General features: G+C 45.9%; 1 protein-coding gene across 1 annotated transcript in view; it reads right to left on the bottom strand.

Moving 5' to 3' along the window:
* Positions 1–14,782, bottom strand: part of MYO5C (myosin VC) — a 118,992-nt gene that overhangs the window by 55,906 nt on the left and 48,304 nt on the right. The window contains exons 14-22 of the mRNA XM_079913746.1: positions 12,164–12,247; positions 10,159–10,293; positions 9,548–9,645; positions 8,537–8,623; positions 7,972–8,083; positions 6,982–7,193; positions 4,475–4,640; positions 2,957–3,103; positions 907–1,071 (exon numbers count right to left, since the gene is read on the bottom strand). Coding sequence (XP_079769872.1) covers positions 907–1,071; positions 2,957–3,103; positions 4,475–4,640; positions 6,982–7,193; positions 7,972–8,083; positions 8,537–8,623; positions 9,548–9,645; positions 10,159–10,293; positions 12,164–12,247 — 1,206 coding nt within the window. The remainder of the gene's footprint in view (positions 1–906; positions 1,072–2,956; positions 3,104–4,474; positions 4,641–6,981; positions 7,194–7,971; positions 8,084–8,536; positions 8,624–9,547; positions 9,646–10,158; positions 10,294–12,163; positions 12,248–14,782) is intronic.

Raw genomic sequence — 14,782 nt, 5'->3', positions numbered from 1 at the left:
ATAAAGTGGATTCACACTTTGAGACTCAGGAAGGATGTGTGATCACGACCTAAGTTCTCTTGTAAAGTGCCTGCTGCGCTGGCAGATGGGGGCCCCTGGGTGCTGATGGCTGGTGACTGGCAGTGAGGGGGATGCCAGCAGTCGTGTTGGTGCAGCCAGGCATCTGGTCGTGGGGAGGGCAGAGGGATGCCCTGGGGCTCCAGGCTGCAACCACGGTGGGTGCTGTGGCACTTCAGAAGGTGCAGAACGGACGCTAATAAAGACCACCTGCTTAGAAAACAGCAGTTCACGCTTTCGCGGGGCTCTGTGACAGTCACTTGGTTAAATTATTTTATCTGACAATTTTATCTTCACAATAATTCTGTCAGTCCCTTTTTGTTATTCCCATTTTACATATGAGGAAACCAAAATTCAGAGAGGGTAAGTGACTTGTCCAAGGTTGCCCAGAGAAGATTTGAGCCTGGGATATCTGGGTTTTATGTCTACTGCTCTTTTTACTACACCACAGAGATGAAAACCTGCCCATGCTTTGCACTGCTGCTCCGGGGACGATGCTTCCAGGATGCACACCAGGTGGACAAGTGACAGGAGATCAAGGTCATGCTGGAAGAGAGGGAAGCACCTGACCAAGGCTCTTTCTCAGGCCTTTCATCACTTTACAAACGTGGAAAGGAAGAGGAAACCTTATATTGTGCTTCTTGAAGCATCAGCCTCCTCTTCTGCCCCCACGCGGACTCTAGGCCTCAGATCTCTCCTCCCCTAAAATGCAGGCTCTCTTCGGTAATGGAAGCCAATGGCAAAATCTGATTTGCTCTGCGGAAGTCTACTCTGTGGGAAAATGCTGCACTGTGATCTCTTTCACGGCACGACTCACAACCTATGCCCATAGTCACTTCCAGCACAGACCTCTTCCACGGAAGCCTTGTACCTCTTCCCCTTCTCCTCATAATTCTGCCTGTGGGTGGCTGCTCTGTCCAGCTCTGATTCCAGTTTCTGAATCTTCTCCACGTCACCGGCCTGAAGAGCAGCCAGGCTGGTCAGCTTTTCCACCAGCCCATGGTTCTCTCTGTTCTAGAGGAAAGAAACATCCTATACTTAGGGGTTTATCCAAATAAAGAAGCTGTTCCATTTGCTCCTCCCAAGTTCTCATCTAAATCGGAGGTTTCTTTACACTGTCCACAGTTATCATTACAATGGCATGTATGAGCACCTTCAACCTAGTCAAGATAGGGATGCAGAGCTAGTTAGGCAAATGCCTTCCTGAGTGGGTGGCTCTTTTAGTCCAACCGTGGAGCTCCAGGACAGCCCTAATGTGGTGGGCTGAGCTGTGTCCCCTCCATCCCCCCAAATCCACATGTTGAAGTGCTAACCACCAGTACCTCAGAACGTCAGTGTATTTAGAGATTGGGTCTTTAAAGATGTAATTAAGGTAAAACGAGGTCATACAGGCGGGCCCTAATCCAGTATGACTGCTGTCCTTATGAGAACAGATTAGGACCCAGACACACACAGGGAGAAGAAGACCACGTGTAAGCCAAGGAGAAACCCCTCGGAAGAGACCAACGCTGCCAACACCTTGATCTTGGGCTTTCAGCCTCCAGCACTGTGAGAAAATAAATGTCTGTTGTTTAAGCCGCCCAGTCTGTGCTGGCTTGTTATGGCAGCCCTAAGCACATGAACACCTAGAAAGGAGCTCAGGGAGTGTGGACACTCCCACGGGCCCTGCTCCCACTTGGCCAGGGCTGTTTTTCAATGCTGTTCTCCACAAGCTATATAACATGCAGGCCTGCTGCACAACAGCACAAGGAGGGGAAACTATCAAAACCTAAAGTTTCTTGTCTGCACATTCACCCATTCACCAACGACCCCTAGGGCTAAGTTTAAAGTTTATTGTAGGAGAATCTCAGTATTATTTGAGACAGATGCAGGAGTATGTTTCATAGAACTGGACACTGCATATTCCACAGCTCTCTCCCACTGGTTGAGGGTATGTGAAGTTTTTTCCTATCAATGGGAATGGTATGGGGAATCTCCCCAAACTTGGCAGGGCTGTAGCTAGACCACATGGACCTTTGGGCAAGTTAGAAAACGGCAACTTCTCTGGGCCAGTGCAGCCCTGAGGGAGCATGGCTTGGCATGCAGGTAGCATCTTTGTGCAAATTAGAAAAAGGCACCCATGCCTCAAGGCAGTACAGCTTTATACCAAGACACATGGGCTGGCAAGTGAAGCCAGACTGGATTTCAGCCCCACTTGCTCTCTTGGGCAGGTGCCCTTGTGCAGTGCACAACCCACACAACCATATGTATCAGCCCGTCACAGTGCGCTTCTGTTTCCTAGCTCAGTTGGTCCACGTAAACTGTTTGAACGTCCTAACATGGGCATAAATCTTAACAGTGTCGACAAAAAAAAATAATAATTAATCAATATTCAATTTAAAAAAGAAATAAAGTATTTTATTCAAGCCAACCTGAGGATTATAACCCAGGAGACAATCTTTCAGAAAGCTCTGAGCACTGTTCCGCCTGTTAGAGGTCAAAGCACAGTTACATAAGTTTTTAAGACAAAGGGCTATACGTCAAAGTAATATATTGACAGTTTACGTAGTCCAACAAGACAAGTAGTGGATCACTGTGACCCTTTATAGGATTAAGGAAGGAAAGTTATCTCGTAAGCAGCTACCTTGCTGGCACCAGGAGAAAATTGCTTTTTTGGGGAGGAGGGGGTGGGTAGGCTTTCCTGCATCTTCTAAGAGGATCTAGTTAACATATAACGGAGATGCACAACCCACGCTAAAGGGGACAAGGTTGTGGCTCAAATGGTAGAGAAAATTTTATGTTCAATTTTTCCTGTCCTGCCTTAAAATAATTTCGTCAACAGCATAGCTAGGGAACTGGCCCAGAACAAAATATATCTGTTAGAAAAAGTAAATATGAAAGATGCATTGGGAACACCTACCTGGTCTTCTAGCTTTTTCTGCAAACGCTGAACTCTGTAAGTAAGCTGAATGTTGAGCACAAATCGTCGGATATTTTGGAATCTGCGTCTGGCCAGCCACGCCCGGGCATACTTCTGAAGGATCACAGCCTTGTGTTCCTCCAGCATCTTTAAAACAAGATTTTGTGAAATGCAAACTGGGTCTCTACTGTTTTTCTCATCAACTCTTCCAATGTTGGGAGATAAAACTACCAAAATATTCCTACAGGGTAAAATATGAATTTCTTGTAATCAACCCACAGAGCACTATTACCTATCTTTTTTCAGATTCTTTTTTACATTGTAAATGACAATTATTTACATTGTAAATAATTGTAATTATTTACAATGCTGTGTTAGTTTCAAGTGTATAGCAAAGTGATTCAGTTATACCTATATATATATTCTTTTTCAGATTCTTTTTCCATTATAGGTTATTAAAAGATAGAGTATATAGTTCCCTGTGCTATACAGGAAGTTCTTGTTGTTTATCTATTTTATATATAGTAGTGTGTATATGTTAATCCCGAACTCTTAATTTATCTATCCACCTCCTGCTATCCCCTTTGGTAACTAACCCTAAGTTTGTTTTCTGTGTCTGTGAGTCTATTTCTGTTTTATAAATAAGTTCATTTGTATCATTTTTAAAGACTCCACATATAACTGAAGTCATATGATATTTGTCTTTCTCTGACTTACTTCATTTAATATGATAATCTAGAGGCCCATCCATGTTGCTGCAAATGGCATTACTGCATTCTTTTTTATGGCTGTGTAATATTACATTGTATATATACATATACACACACACACACACACACACACACACACACACACACACACCCACCCACCCACCCACCCACCCCACATCTTCTTTATCCATTCCTCTGCTGATGGACATTTAAGTTGCTTCCAATGGCTTAGCTACTGTAAATAGCACTGCTATGAACATAGGGGTGCATGTATCTTTTCGAATTAGTTTTCTCTGGATATATGCCCAGGAGTGGGATTGAAGGATCATATGATAACTCTATTTTTAATTTTTTAAGGAACCTCCATACTGTTCTCCATAGTGGCTGCACCAATTTACATTCCCACAAACAGTGTAGGAGGGCTCCTTTTTTCTCCACATCCTCTACAGCATTTATTATTTGTAGACTTTTTAATGATGGACATTCTGACGGGTGTGAGGTGATACCTCATTGTAGTTTTGATTTGCATTTCTCTAATAATTCGCCATGTTGAGCATCTTTTCATGTGCCTACTGGCCATCTGTATGCCTTCTGTGGCGAAATGTCGATCTAGGTCTTCTGCCCATTTTTTGATTGGGCTGGTTTTTTGATATTAAGCTGTACGAGTTCTTTTGTATATTTTGGAAATCAATCCCTCATCAGTAGCATCATTTGCAAATGTTCTCCTACCTAGACTTTTGAAACAATAATCAAATCCCACCTGTGGTGGACATGTACGAACAGACATTCACATCCCAGAAAACCGCACCTTTCGATACCTCCTCCTCGCCAGGAATCCTCGGGTGTAGGCCTGGATGGTGATGGCGGCCACGCGAATCAGTTGGTACAAACTGCGGACAAGATACGCACGACAGTACTTCTGAATGATTATGGCTGCCCATGCTTCTTTTAAGGCTGTGGCGGTAACAGCTTTCCTTGGTTTAAAAGAATGCAGAGTAAATCTGTTACCCACAGGGCATTGACACCTACTCCAGAGGGCAAGCTTGTGCAACACCTCTTAACTAAGGCATGTTCAAATGTTGTGCAAATCTACACATTAAACGCTGTAAGTGGTTTATGCTAACGTCTACTCAAGATCAGTGTCATTACCTCTCCTTTCCACCCTGATCCGAACGTGGACCTGCTCCAGGAACGAAGCACCACGTGGGAACTGCCACACTCTTCACATTCAGGCCGATCACCCCACTGTCACTCACATACCCACAGAGACCGTGACAACACAACCGTGCTTTGGCACTGCACCTGCTCATTCCTCTAGTCGTTCTTGTGGGAAATCACGCTGGAGGCTCTAGATCAGGGGTTGGAAAACTACGGCCTGGGGGCCAAATCTGCAGCCTCCCACCTATTATTGTCCACTTTTGCTGGAATGCAGCTGCAACTATTAATTACAAATGGCCCATGACTGATTTCACGTTACAAAGGCAGAGTTTAACAGCTGCGTGAGAAACCACATGACCCCAGAAGCCCAAATATTTGGCCCTTACGGAAAAAGTTTTTCGAAGGACCTATCTGAAGGACTGGGGGTGAACACAAAGTTCTTACCTTCAATGTCTGCAACCTCATGCAGCCTCATGAAGGACTTAGAAATGGTCAAGTGGGATAAGAAGAAAAGTAAAATAACTACTAAAATATCTGTAAGAGAGATCTTATTGAAATATCATTCTGCTTGGGAAGAGCTGAGATGTCAGCCAGCCTTAATGGAAAAGTAGGATTTCTGTAGACATTGAAGTTTGGAAAAGGCATTTCAGACTAAGGGACCAGTGAAGGCATGAAGGCCTAACCGTGTCTGAAATATTCAGAGAAAGGGAATTTGTCTGGAATTGCTAGAATGTAAGACACATGGAGAAAATCGGTAGTCTGTGAGGTGAGAAAGATAGATGGGAACAATTTGTTATTAAAATATATATATATATATATATATATATATATATATATATATATATGAATAGAACACCTACTATGTGACAATCACTGTGCTGGGTCTTACGGATGGATGCAGTGGGAACCAGACAAGTATGGTCCCTGTCCCCACAGAGCTTCCATGCTTATAACTGCATCCAGGCCATGGGGGGACGTGAATACCACGTTGAAACCTGAGTGCTCTTCTGTGGGAAACAGGGGCCACTGGAGGCATTCATGGCAGGAGCAGGGCAGGCCCTGCTTTAGGAAGATGGGAGAGAAAGGCAGCAGGTGGAGGGCTGTGCTGTAGAGTGAAAGGCAAACAATGATGAAGGCCTCGTCCAGGGCACGGGTGCAGGAATGAAATGAACGGGACAGACACAAGAGGCAAGTGGGGAACAGAATCCCAGGCCACGGTGATTCCCAAACGGAAAGGGAGCACGAGTTTGGGGAAGAAGCTAACTCCGGAGTTTCCTGCCCTCGAGACTGCTGCTATTAACTGACACCAGAGGCTCAGGAGGGCAAGGCTGGCTGTGTTTCTGTGTAAGATGGTTGCCTGGGAGGAGAGTGGGCTGGGGTGGGGGTAGGGTGGTGGAATGGCGAGTCCAGTTTGGGGTGTGCCGAGATGAAGGCTGTGGTGTGTCAGCCACGTGCAGAAGCCCAGATGCTGTTGGAGGTCAGGCTCAAGCTTGGGACAAGGGAGGCTGAGCCACACAGCCTGACCCTTAAACACCTGCGCCCTCAACCACCCTCAGAGCAAGCGAAGGAGGGAGGCAGGGCAGACACAGAACCACAAAATGCTGTCCAGGAGGGATGCCCGTCTTGCTGGCCAGGCCAGCATGGCCTCCTGGGAGCACTCAAGGAGGGGCGGGGTGGGCGTGGCCGGCGGAACTGCCCTCCACTCAGGCAGCCCCACCCAGGGGTTTTGTGCCTGCGGGCAGAGCCTTGCCATGGTCCCCTCAGGCATGGTTTGCCCCACCACCTGCAAGGCAGGCTGGTCACGGGTGTCTTTACTCTGAGGCTTCACTTGGACCTTGATCACCTTAGGTGTTTTCGGTTCCCAGGAACCAGCGGCCCAGCCCCTCTACCTGGTCTCACCAGGAATTCTGACCCTCTTCAGCAGCACGCTGATCAGGGCTTCCCCTCTTCAGGGTCCTGGTTGTCACCTCTGCCACGTGGAGACAGCAGGCAGTCAGCACCACCTGCCCCCGAGGACACACCCATCTCACCTGGAGGCTCACGGCCACCTCGGGGGACGCATCTGCACCTGGGTCCCAGGAGAAAGGAGGCCCCGCCCCCCGAGGGGACGGCGAAGAAAGCCAAATGATGGCACACGTCTTCTTGGTTCCAACATACCTCACGGTTTGCTGACCCCGGAAGTACTGCTGGATGATCAGGGCCGCTCGTCTCTCCCGGAGGAATTTTCTTCTCTGGAGCCAGCCACGGATGTGCTTTTGTATCACAACACAACCCTGCCTCAGTTTATCCAACCGGAGTTTCTCTAAATAAGCCACTTGCCCTGCTCTGAAGAAAATTTTGGTTTTACCAAACTGGTACTGATTAGAATCCTGGAAGAGAAAAATGACATAATCAGAAACAAAATCTTTCATATTTTCCATAGTACTTGGAAAAGATGTTGAGAGATCCAAACATGCCACCAACATTGTTATTCTGACACCTCTTTGACATAAAGCAGAAAAGCTCTGATTATGACCTAGAAGTTTATATTTTGCCTTGTTTGTTTAAAGCTTCTTTCTGGGGAAGAAACGGACTTGAGGGTGAGGCATCCGTCTGTGGGGTGGGAAGGGGTGTGTGCATTGTTGGCTGGGCTGCCGGGGAGCTCCAGCCTTTCATAGGTGGTTTCCACAGAAGAGCAGAGGCACCTGGAAAGGCTTGGTTTCTGTCTTCCTTTGGCTTCTCTTTACCAACCCCTTCCTGGCCATGATAACTGCTTCCCCACTTCTTTTCTGTCACAAGTCATGGCTTCAGCAAACCTCTAAGTCCACACTGAGGGCCACACCAGGAACCCCCGGCTCAGCGACCGTCTAGCTGACTGTGTAACATAAGCCTGGCCCGCAGAAGCTCCCTAGGCTGTGAGAGAACACAGCAGGACAGGAGGACACGGTGGCGGTGGAGGCCAGGGCTTGAATTCGGGTCCCTCAAGGTGACTCCTGCTGTCAGGAGATGATGCCCCATGAGTAGGTCTGCTCTGATCTCCTTAGCACACAGACGCGCAGGGCACGTTTCCTTTCTGCTTAGGCATTCACACAGTTACAGCCCTGAGACAGAGGCAGAGAGGAGGACAGTGTCTGCGAGCCCGTGGTTCCAGGAGAGAGCAGGACTGACCTGGATGAGCCTGTGTAAAATGACTTTGCACACCTCCTTTTTATCGCTGAATGAAAGCTCCTGCTTGGTCATGAGGATCCCAAAGCGGCTGTAGAACTCGATGTACGTCCACCTGGAAAGTCAAGGCAGACCTAAGGAGCCGGGCCGGAGGAAACGCATGCTGCCTGTGGACCCCAAGGGCTTACCTGCCACTGTTCTGGGGACAATGACCCTGACCTTTGACCCACTGCCCACAAACCTCACCTGAGCACACCTGGATGGTTTTGCTCCCTGGATGCCTCCTGTTAACATTCCGCTCCGACAGCTGTCTCCCCCTCCAGCTCCCTTTCTCAGGGGCACTGAGGAGGCAGCGGGCGACCCTCACTAGTGCGGAGATGAGGGTGGGGTGTGAGGGTGGGGACGGTGGCCTCTGTCTCACATGGTGCTCGTTCATCTGGCCTTCCCACAGCACAGCGGGACACCTTATGAACATATCTGACGAAAACGCGGCAGCCCCTCCCTTGGATCTCAGCACAGACCTGAAGCTGGGCACTTTTCCCCCCGAAACAAGGAACTGACAACGTACCTAGAAGGGTAGCTCTGCGCACCAATGCGAATGGTTTCTAAAACACCACAGGCTCGCAGCTGCTGAACAATTCTTTTGGAGTCAAACCTGAAAGAAGACGATCTGATCATGTGTTAAGCCATCGCAGTTGATAAACAGGCCCATGAACAGTGTAGCGGACCTGCCCCAACCGTGAGCTCCTGGGCAGCGGACCGGCCTGTGTAATCCCCGAGCCCAGCAGATACTTAATAAATACGTGTTGCACGTCAAACGAAGACAGCACCTCTGTGAAACAGTTCAGAAAGCTTCACTGAGGACAAGGGGAAAGGAGCAGCTGATTCTGACTGAGGGAGGCAACAGCGAGAAGCCTTGCAACCAGAGTGGAAGAAATGTCCAAGCTCACCCGTCCCAGCGCCTACTTGTTGCAGAGTTCCCTTTATAAGACACCCCACAGGTGGCCCTCTGACTTAGGCCTGACCCTCTGAGGACACACGGACACAGTCACCACCTCCAGACGGACCGCTCCCTTAGACACCTCTCAGCTTGAGTCAGCTAAGAGGCTCTCTATAACTTCCACCGTGGGTCTGGGCCTTTTCCCTGGGGCCCCAGACAACAACTCTAAGTAAGGCCTCATGGCATGTTTGAAGACAAAACTTCAGACCCCTCTACAGCATTTCTCCTGCAAACACATACAAATTCTTACCATCAGGGAAAATGTTCTGGCTTTCTCAGTTGCGTAAGCTTTAGCTGTAGAATAATTCTTTCAAATCCAACCCTTTTGCTTAATCCCGGAGATGAGACGGCTTAGCCAGAGGGGTTGTGCTAACATTATATGTAGAGGGCAGGCTTGTTTTGAATCATTTAAAAACCGAGAAGCATTATATGTAGAGGGCAGGCTTCTTTTGAATCATTTAAAAACCGAGAACATTTAAAAACCGAGAAACACGACAATCGCAAGCAAATTCTCCAACATCACGACAGCAACCGTTTCCTCGGTGTTTCTTCCCCACTCTGTTGCAGAAGAACACTTACTCAAAGGGCAATTGCTCATCATTTGGTTTGATGCATCGAACGTAGTGGGGCATGGTGGCATTGAGGGTCTCCATGAGCAAGTACAGAGAGCTGCGGAACTAGGAAACAAGGTCAGGTGACAAACATCGTGCTGAAATTTAATGCTTAGATCCGGGTTAAAAGGAAAAAAAAAAAAAGGTCCAACCTTACTGTAAAGCAATTATACTCCAATAAAGATTTTTTTTTTAAAAAAAGGTCCAACCTTGATAAGTTACTCAAGAAGAGGAAAAGTTAACTTCATGCATAAACACCTGTTATGAAAGGTTTTAGTCGGTGACTGGCTTTATCAGCATATCCTGCTCTTGTGGACAGAGCAGTTCTCCATCCAATACTCCCAAACAGCAAAGGACTTTAGTGACTCGGGTTACTGTGCAAACATATGGTTTGCTCAGATGTGTGTAGCCTTAGAGGTCGAGGCACTGTGATGATGAACTACTACTTTTCTTTGCGTTTGCATTTATATTTAACAGATTTGAAGAAACCCAGTGCCCGTGTCCAGGCCCGGAACGGGTCCCACCCATCCCTGGCTCCCTGCCCTCAGCCCCCTCGCCCTCAGAAAACTCTCTCAGTACCTTGCTCCCCACAGTGCTCCGGAAATGCTTGTTGTTTGGCTTGATGACTGGCTTTGCAGATTTAACTGTGATCGCTGAACCGAAAGGTGAAGAAGGAACCGGATTTTCTTGAAAAAAGTGGGCACAGAGATGAAACTGGGAAGAACAGAGAGGGTTTCAATGTCAAAAGTATTCACCCACAGTCCTTAGCTGGAACAATCAAGGAAATGGTCACAACAACCACGTCTAAACCAGTAGGGGGGTAAAGGAACAATCTTGGCCACATCTCAGTTCCACAGGGGGGTCGTCCTCACTCGGGATGACTGACGGTTTCTTTCCCAGGAATGGGAGCAGAAGGGAAAGCATGTGAATGTCTGTATGTGGGTATCGCTCCAACTGTCAGAACAGGAGAAGCATTTATTCTTCCTCCCTCTGCGCCTTGGCTCACGTTGCTTCTGCACTTGGAATTTCCTCCCTCCTAACCCCATGTTCTCATCCCTGCAGATCCAAACCCTACCCATTACTCAAGGTGCTATAATAATATTTTCTAGCCCCACCCCCTTCACAATAACTTCCCTGGTGTCCCAGCGCGAATTAATCCCAACTTCCTCTGAGTTACCTTAATCTTTGATCTGTACCTCTTTTAAGACACTCACTACTTTCTACCTTGCATCACTTATTTCTTTCAATGTCTTATCTTCCCTCTTGGAGAAGATCTTGTATTTTCTTCTTTTAAATCAGACATTGAGAATCTTCTCTGGGGGAGAATTCCTGCCTGATGCATCCTGTAGCCCCTGTGGAACAAGTGAATCTGAAACTCCCAGGCCTCTGACAGCTTGTGGGCTTAGTGCAGAGACCCATCTGTGCCTCACCACGATCTGTCTCCCTCTTCCAGACTGGATCCCAGGTAAACAATTGGTGAAATACGTCAACTAATTCTGTACACAGATACAGGCTATTTCTACACTGAATTCTCTGCCATAAATCAATTTTAATAACTGAAGTTGCCATGGCCTGTGATTTACTTATGACCATTAGTGGGAAGTGCTCAGGCTCATTTGGGAAATTGTCAAAATTCTTGAGCATCTGGTGCTCTGTGATGACCTAGATGGGTGGGATGGGTGGGATGGGTGGGGAGGGAAGTCCAAGAGGGAGGGATATATATATACTTACAGCTGATTCACTTCACTGTGCAGCAGAAACTAACACAACATTGTACAGCAATTATACTGCGATAAAATAAAATTTAAAAAAAGAGAAAAAAAATACTTAAGCATCAGCAAAGGACTGGGGACCTTCTAAAAGAAGGAAAATAAATATGATAACCAAATCTTCATAAAAAATGAAGGACTGTGTATGAAATATCCTTTTTCTCAAATTTTAAGAATTTGAATTCTTAAATGGAAAGAAATGTTTAAGGAGGAAAAGAAAAAGCCAGAAGTCACTCTTACGGTGACACTTCATCATACAGAACCGTGGATTCAAGGAGCTCACATATGCAGAGCAGCACTCCATCTTGCTTTGGTTTTCCTTGAGCACTTACTTGGCACTACCTACCATTGCTTGCTTTCATGTGTAAGGTATGTTGCTCCCTCTGGGATGTGAGCTCCATGAGGGCAGGAACCCTGTCTGCCCTGTTCACTGCTGTATCCCCAGAATCTAGGACAGTGCTTGGCACATGATAAGTGCTTTATAAGTGAGTGAATGAACAAAATGTGAATTATGATTCTTTAAATGATTGTATTATCTGTCCTTCATCTCTGTCATCTACATATTTGATTTCTGATTTTGCATATAGTGGAAATGTGCACGCTTTCAGAAGCTAGAAACATATTTTAGTGCCAGTTCCGAAACAGTCATTTTTTGTATGCAGGAGCTACAATTCGCTGTTACAAGACAGTTAACACACACACACACACACACACACACACACACACACACACTTCTTACTCTTTCCTGATACACATCCAGATCCACGTCAAGTACACAATGAATAACATTAACTACCTCTTAGGACTTTACAAACCTTGCTGGCTCTCAGGATTTCAACCAGCATGTCATAGACGGTGTCTCTGTTCTTCTCAAGGAAACCTTCACATTTATACTCTACCTATGCAAAGAAAGGAATTAGTTCCAAAGAGGCAAATGCAGACAGCATCTAAGTACCACAGGTTTCTTTTCTTTTTAAAGAAAGATTAATGAAGGGGCTACAAAGGCAATGTTTTAAAAAGAGATTCAGTTTGTTTGTCACAGCAACGCCATTACAGAAAGCTTAGGAAGCTGGGAATAAGTCATCTGATGCAAAGCGCCAGGCTCTCCCGCTGCCTGGACTTCTCACTGGCCGCTGCTCACTCTACACTCACCCATTAGTTCCCACTGGCCCCAGGTGACTGTTTTTTCCCTGTAACATGTGCAGCTAATACAAGAAGACCTGGCTTAGGGCTCCCTTTGCCTTTGAAGCCACCAGGAGGAAGAGTAAAGCTCAGTGGTGTCCTTTGAGTCAAACAGAAATGTTTTCCTGAATCAGCATTAATATGGTAGAAAGGAAAGAAAAATTGACCAGCTGATCACAAAACCTTCCAGGACCACAAACCCCTTAGAGTCAGGTTTAGAGTGGGTCAGTGTTTGCCCTGATTGAACTTGGCTTAGAAAAACCCTCCATGCAGCCCTTTCTGATTCATAAGGCTTCTCAAATCCCTCAAACAACATATCCAGGGTGGCTGCTTAAACATTCAAATCTCTGGTTAATCACAAAGCTACAGTCATCAAAACAGTATTGTACTGGCATAAAGACACAGACATAAATCAACAGAGCAGAACAGAGAGCCCAGAAAAGAACCCACACTTTTATGGGCAATTAATCTACGACAAAGGAGGCAACAGTATATAGTGGGGAAAAGACAGCCTCTTCAATAAGTGGTACCAGGAAAACTAGACAGCTAAACGAAAAGAATCAAACTGGACTACTCCCACGCCACGCACAAAAATAAATTTCAGGGACGTCCCTGGTGGCGCAGTGGTTAAGACTCCGTGCTCCCAACGCAGGGCGCCTGGGCTCGATCCCTGGTCAGGGAACTAGATCCCACATGCATGCTGCAACTAACAGTTCACATGCCACAACTAAGGAGCCGGCCTGCCACAACTAAGACCTGGCACAGCCAGATAAGTAAATAAATAAATATTAAAGAGTTAAATGTGACCGCCTTTTAGTGCTTGGAGTTTTTCAGATAGGCTCCTGAAGACACGCACATGAAATGAGTGATGATATATCAAGTTATCTTTTCTAGTTGCTGTCCTTTATAATTTCACAGTTGTGATCCCAAGGGAAAAAAAAGGATCAGACTTCATGTAAAGCACATATGGGATTTACTTCAAGAGACCCTCTCTATAGTACATGGTGTCTGTACGTTTCATTCTTGTCACCGGGCACTTCCAAGAAGCCCCTCTTAAAAGAACTAACAGTGCAGCATTTTGCGTGTACGATGGATGGGTGAGAAGAAACCATACACACTGTAGGGTCAGCTTAGGTTCTCAGTTTCATTAACCAAGGAAATAAAATTGTTTTGAGAGCGAGGCAGCTGTGCTTACATGCAGAAAATCAGCACACTTTGCCATGGTCCCCAGTGCCCCCAACAGAGGCACTCAGGTACCTGCTACCCTGTCCCTGCAAACAGTCTCCTGGGATTGGGAAGGCTCTATATTTGTTACACCTTTGCTCATTTATACTGGTGGCTCACACACCAGCCTGGAAGAATTTATGCAACAGTCCATGTGCTGTACTCACAAGGGCGTGTTTCCAGACAGGATTAAAGAGTTAAATGTAAGACCTGAAATCATAAAACTTCTAAAAGAAAACACAGGCAGTACGCTCTTTGACATCAGTCTTAGTAATACTTCTTTGTAAATGTCTCCTCAGGCAAGGGAAACGAAAGCAAAAATAAACAAATGGGACTGCATCAAACTAAAAAGCTTTTGCACAGTGAAGGAAACTATCAACAAAATGAAAAGGCCACCTATTGAATGAGAAGTTATTTGCAAATGATATACCTAATAAGGGATTAATATCCAAAATATATTAAGAACTCCTACAACTCACCTCCAAAAAGAGAAACAATCCTATTAAAAAATGGACAGAGGATTTGAATAAACATTTTTCCAAAGAAGACAGATAGCCAACAGGCACATGAAAATATGCTCAACATCATTAATCATCAGGCAAATGCAAACCAAAACCACAATGAGATATCACCTCACACCTGTCCGAATGGATAAAGTCAACAAGACCACACATAACAAGTGTTGGTGAGGGTGTGGAGAAAAGGGGACCCTCCTGCACTATTGGTGGGAATGTAAATTGGTGCAGCTACTATGGAAAATACTATAGAGTCCTCAAAAATAGAACTAACATTTGATCCAGCAATTCCACTCCTGGGTATATATCTGAAGAAAACAAAAACACGGATTCAAAAAGATACATGCACCCCTAGGTCCTCTGCAGCACTATTTACAATAGCCAAATCTCTGGACTATATATTTTAAAATGTGATATATATTCTTCATAAATAAAAAAATAAAAATTTACAAACTGTGAACAAACAGGCTTTCAGGGGTGCTGGAATATGGAGGCAGAGAGGGTGTTCAGGGA

Source organism: Stenella coeruleoalba (assembly GCF_951394435.1).
Source record: "Stenella coeruleoalba genome assembly, chromosome: 2".
NCBI lineage: Eukaryota > Metazoa > Chordata > Mammalia > Artiodactyla > Delphinidae > Stenella > Stenella coeruleoalba.
Note: the sequence above shows the minus strand (reverse complement) of the source record. Positions and strands in the feature narration are given on the sequence as shown.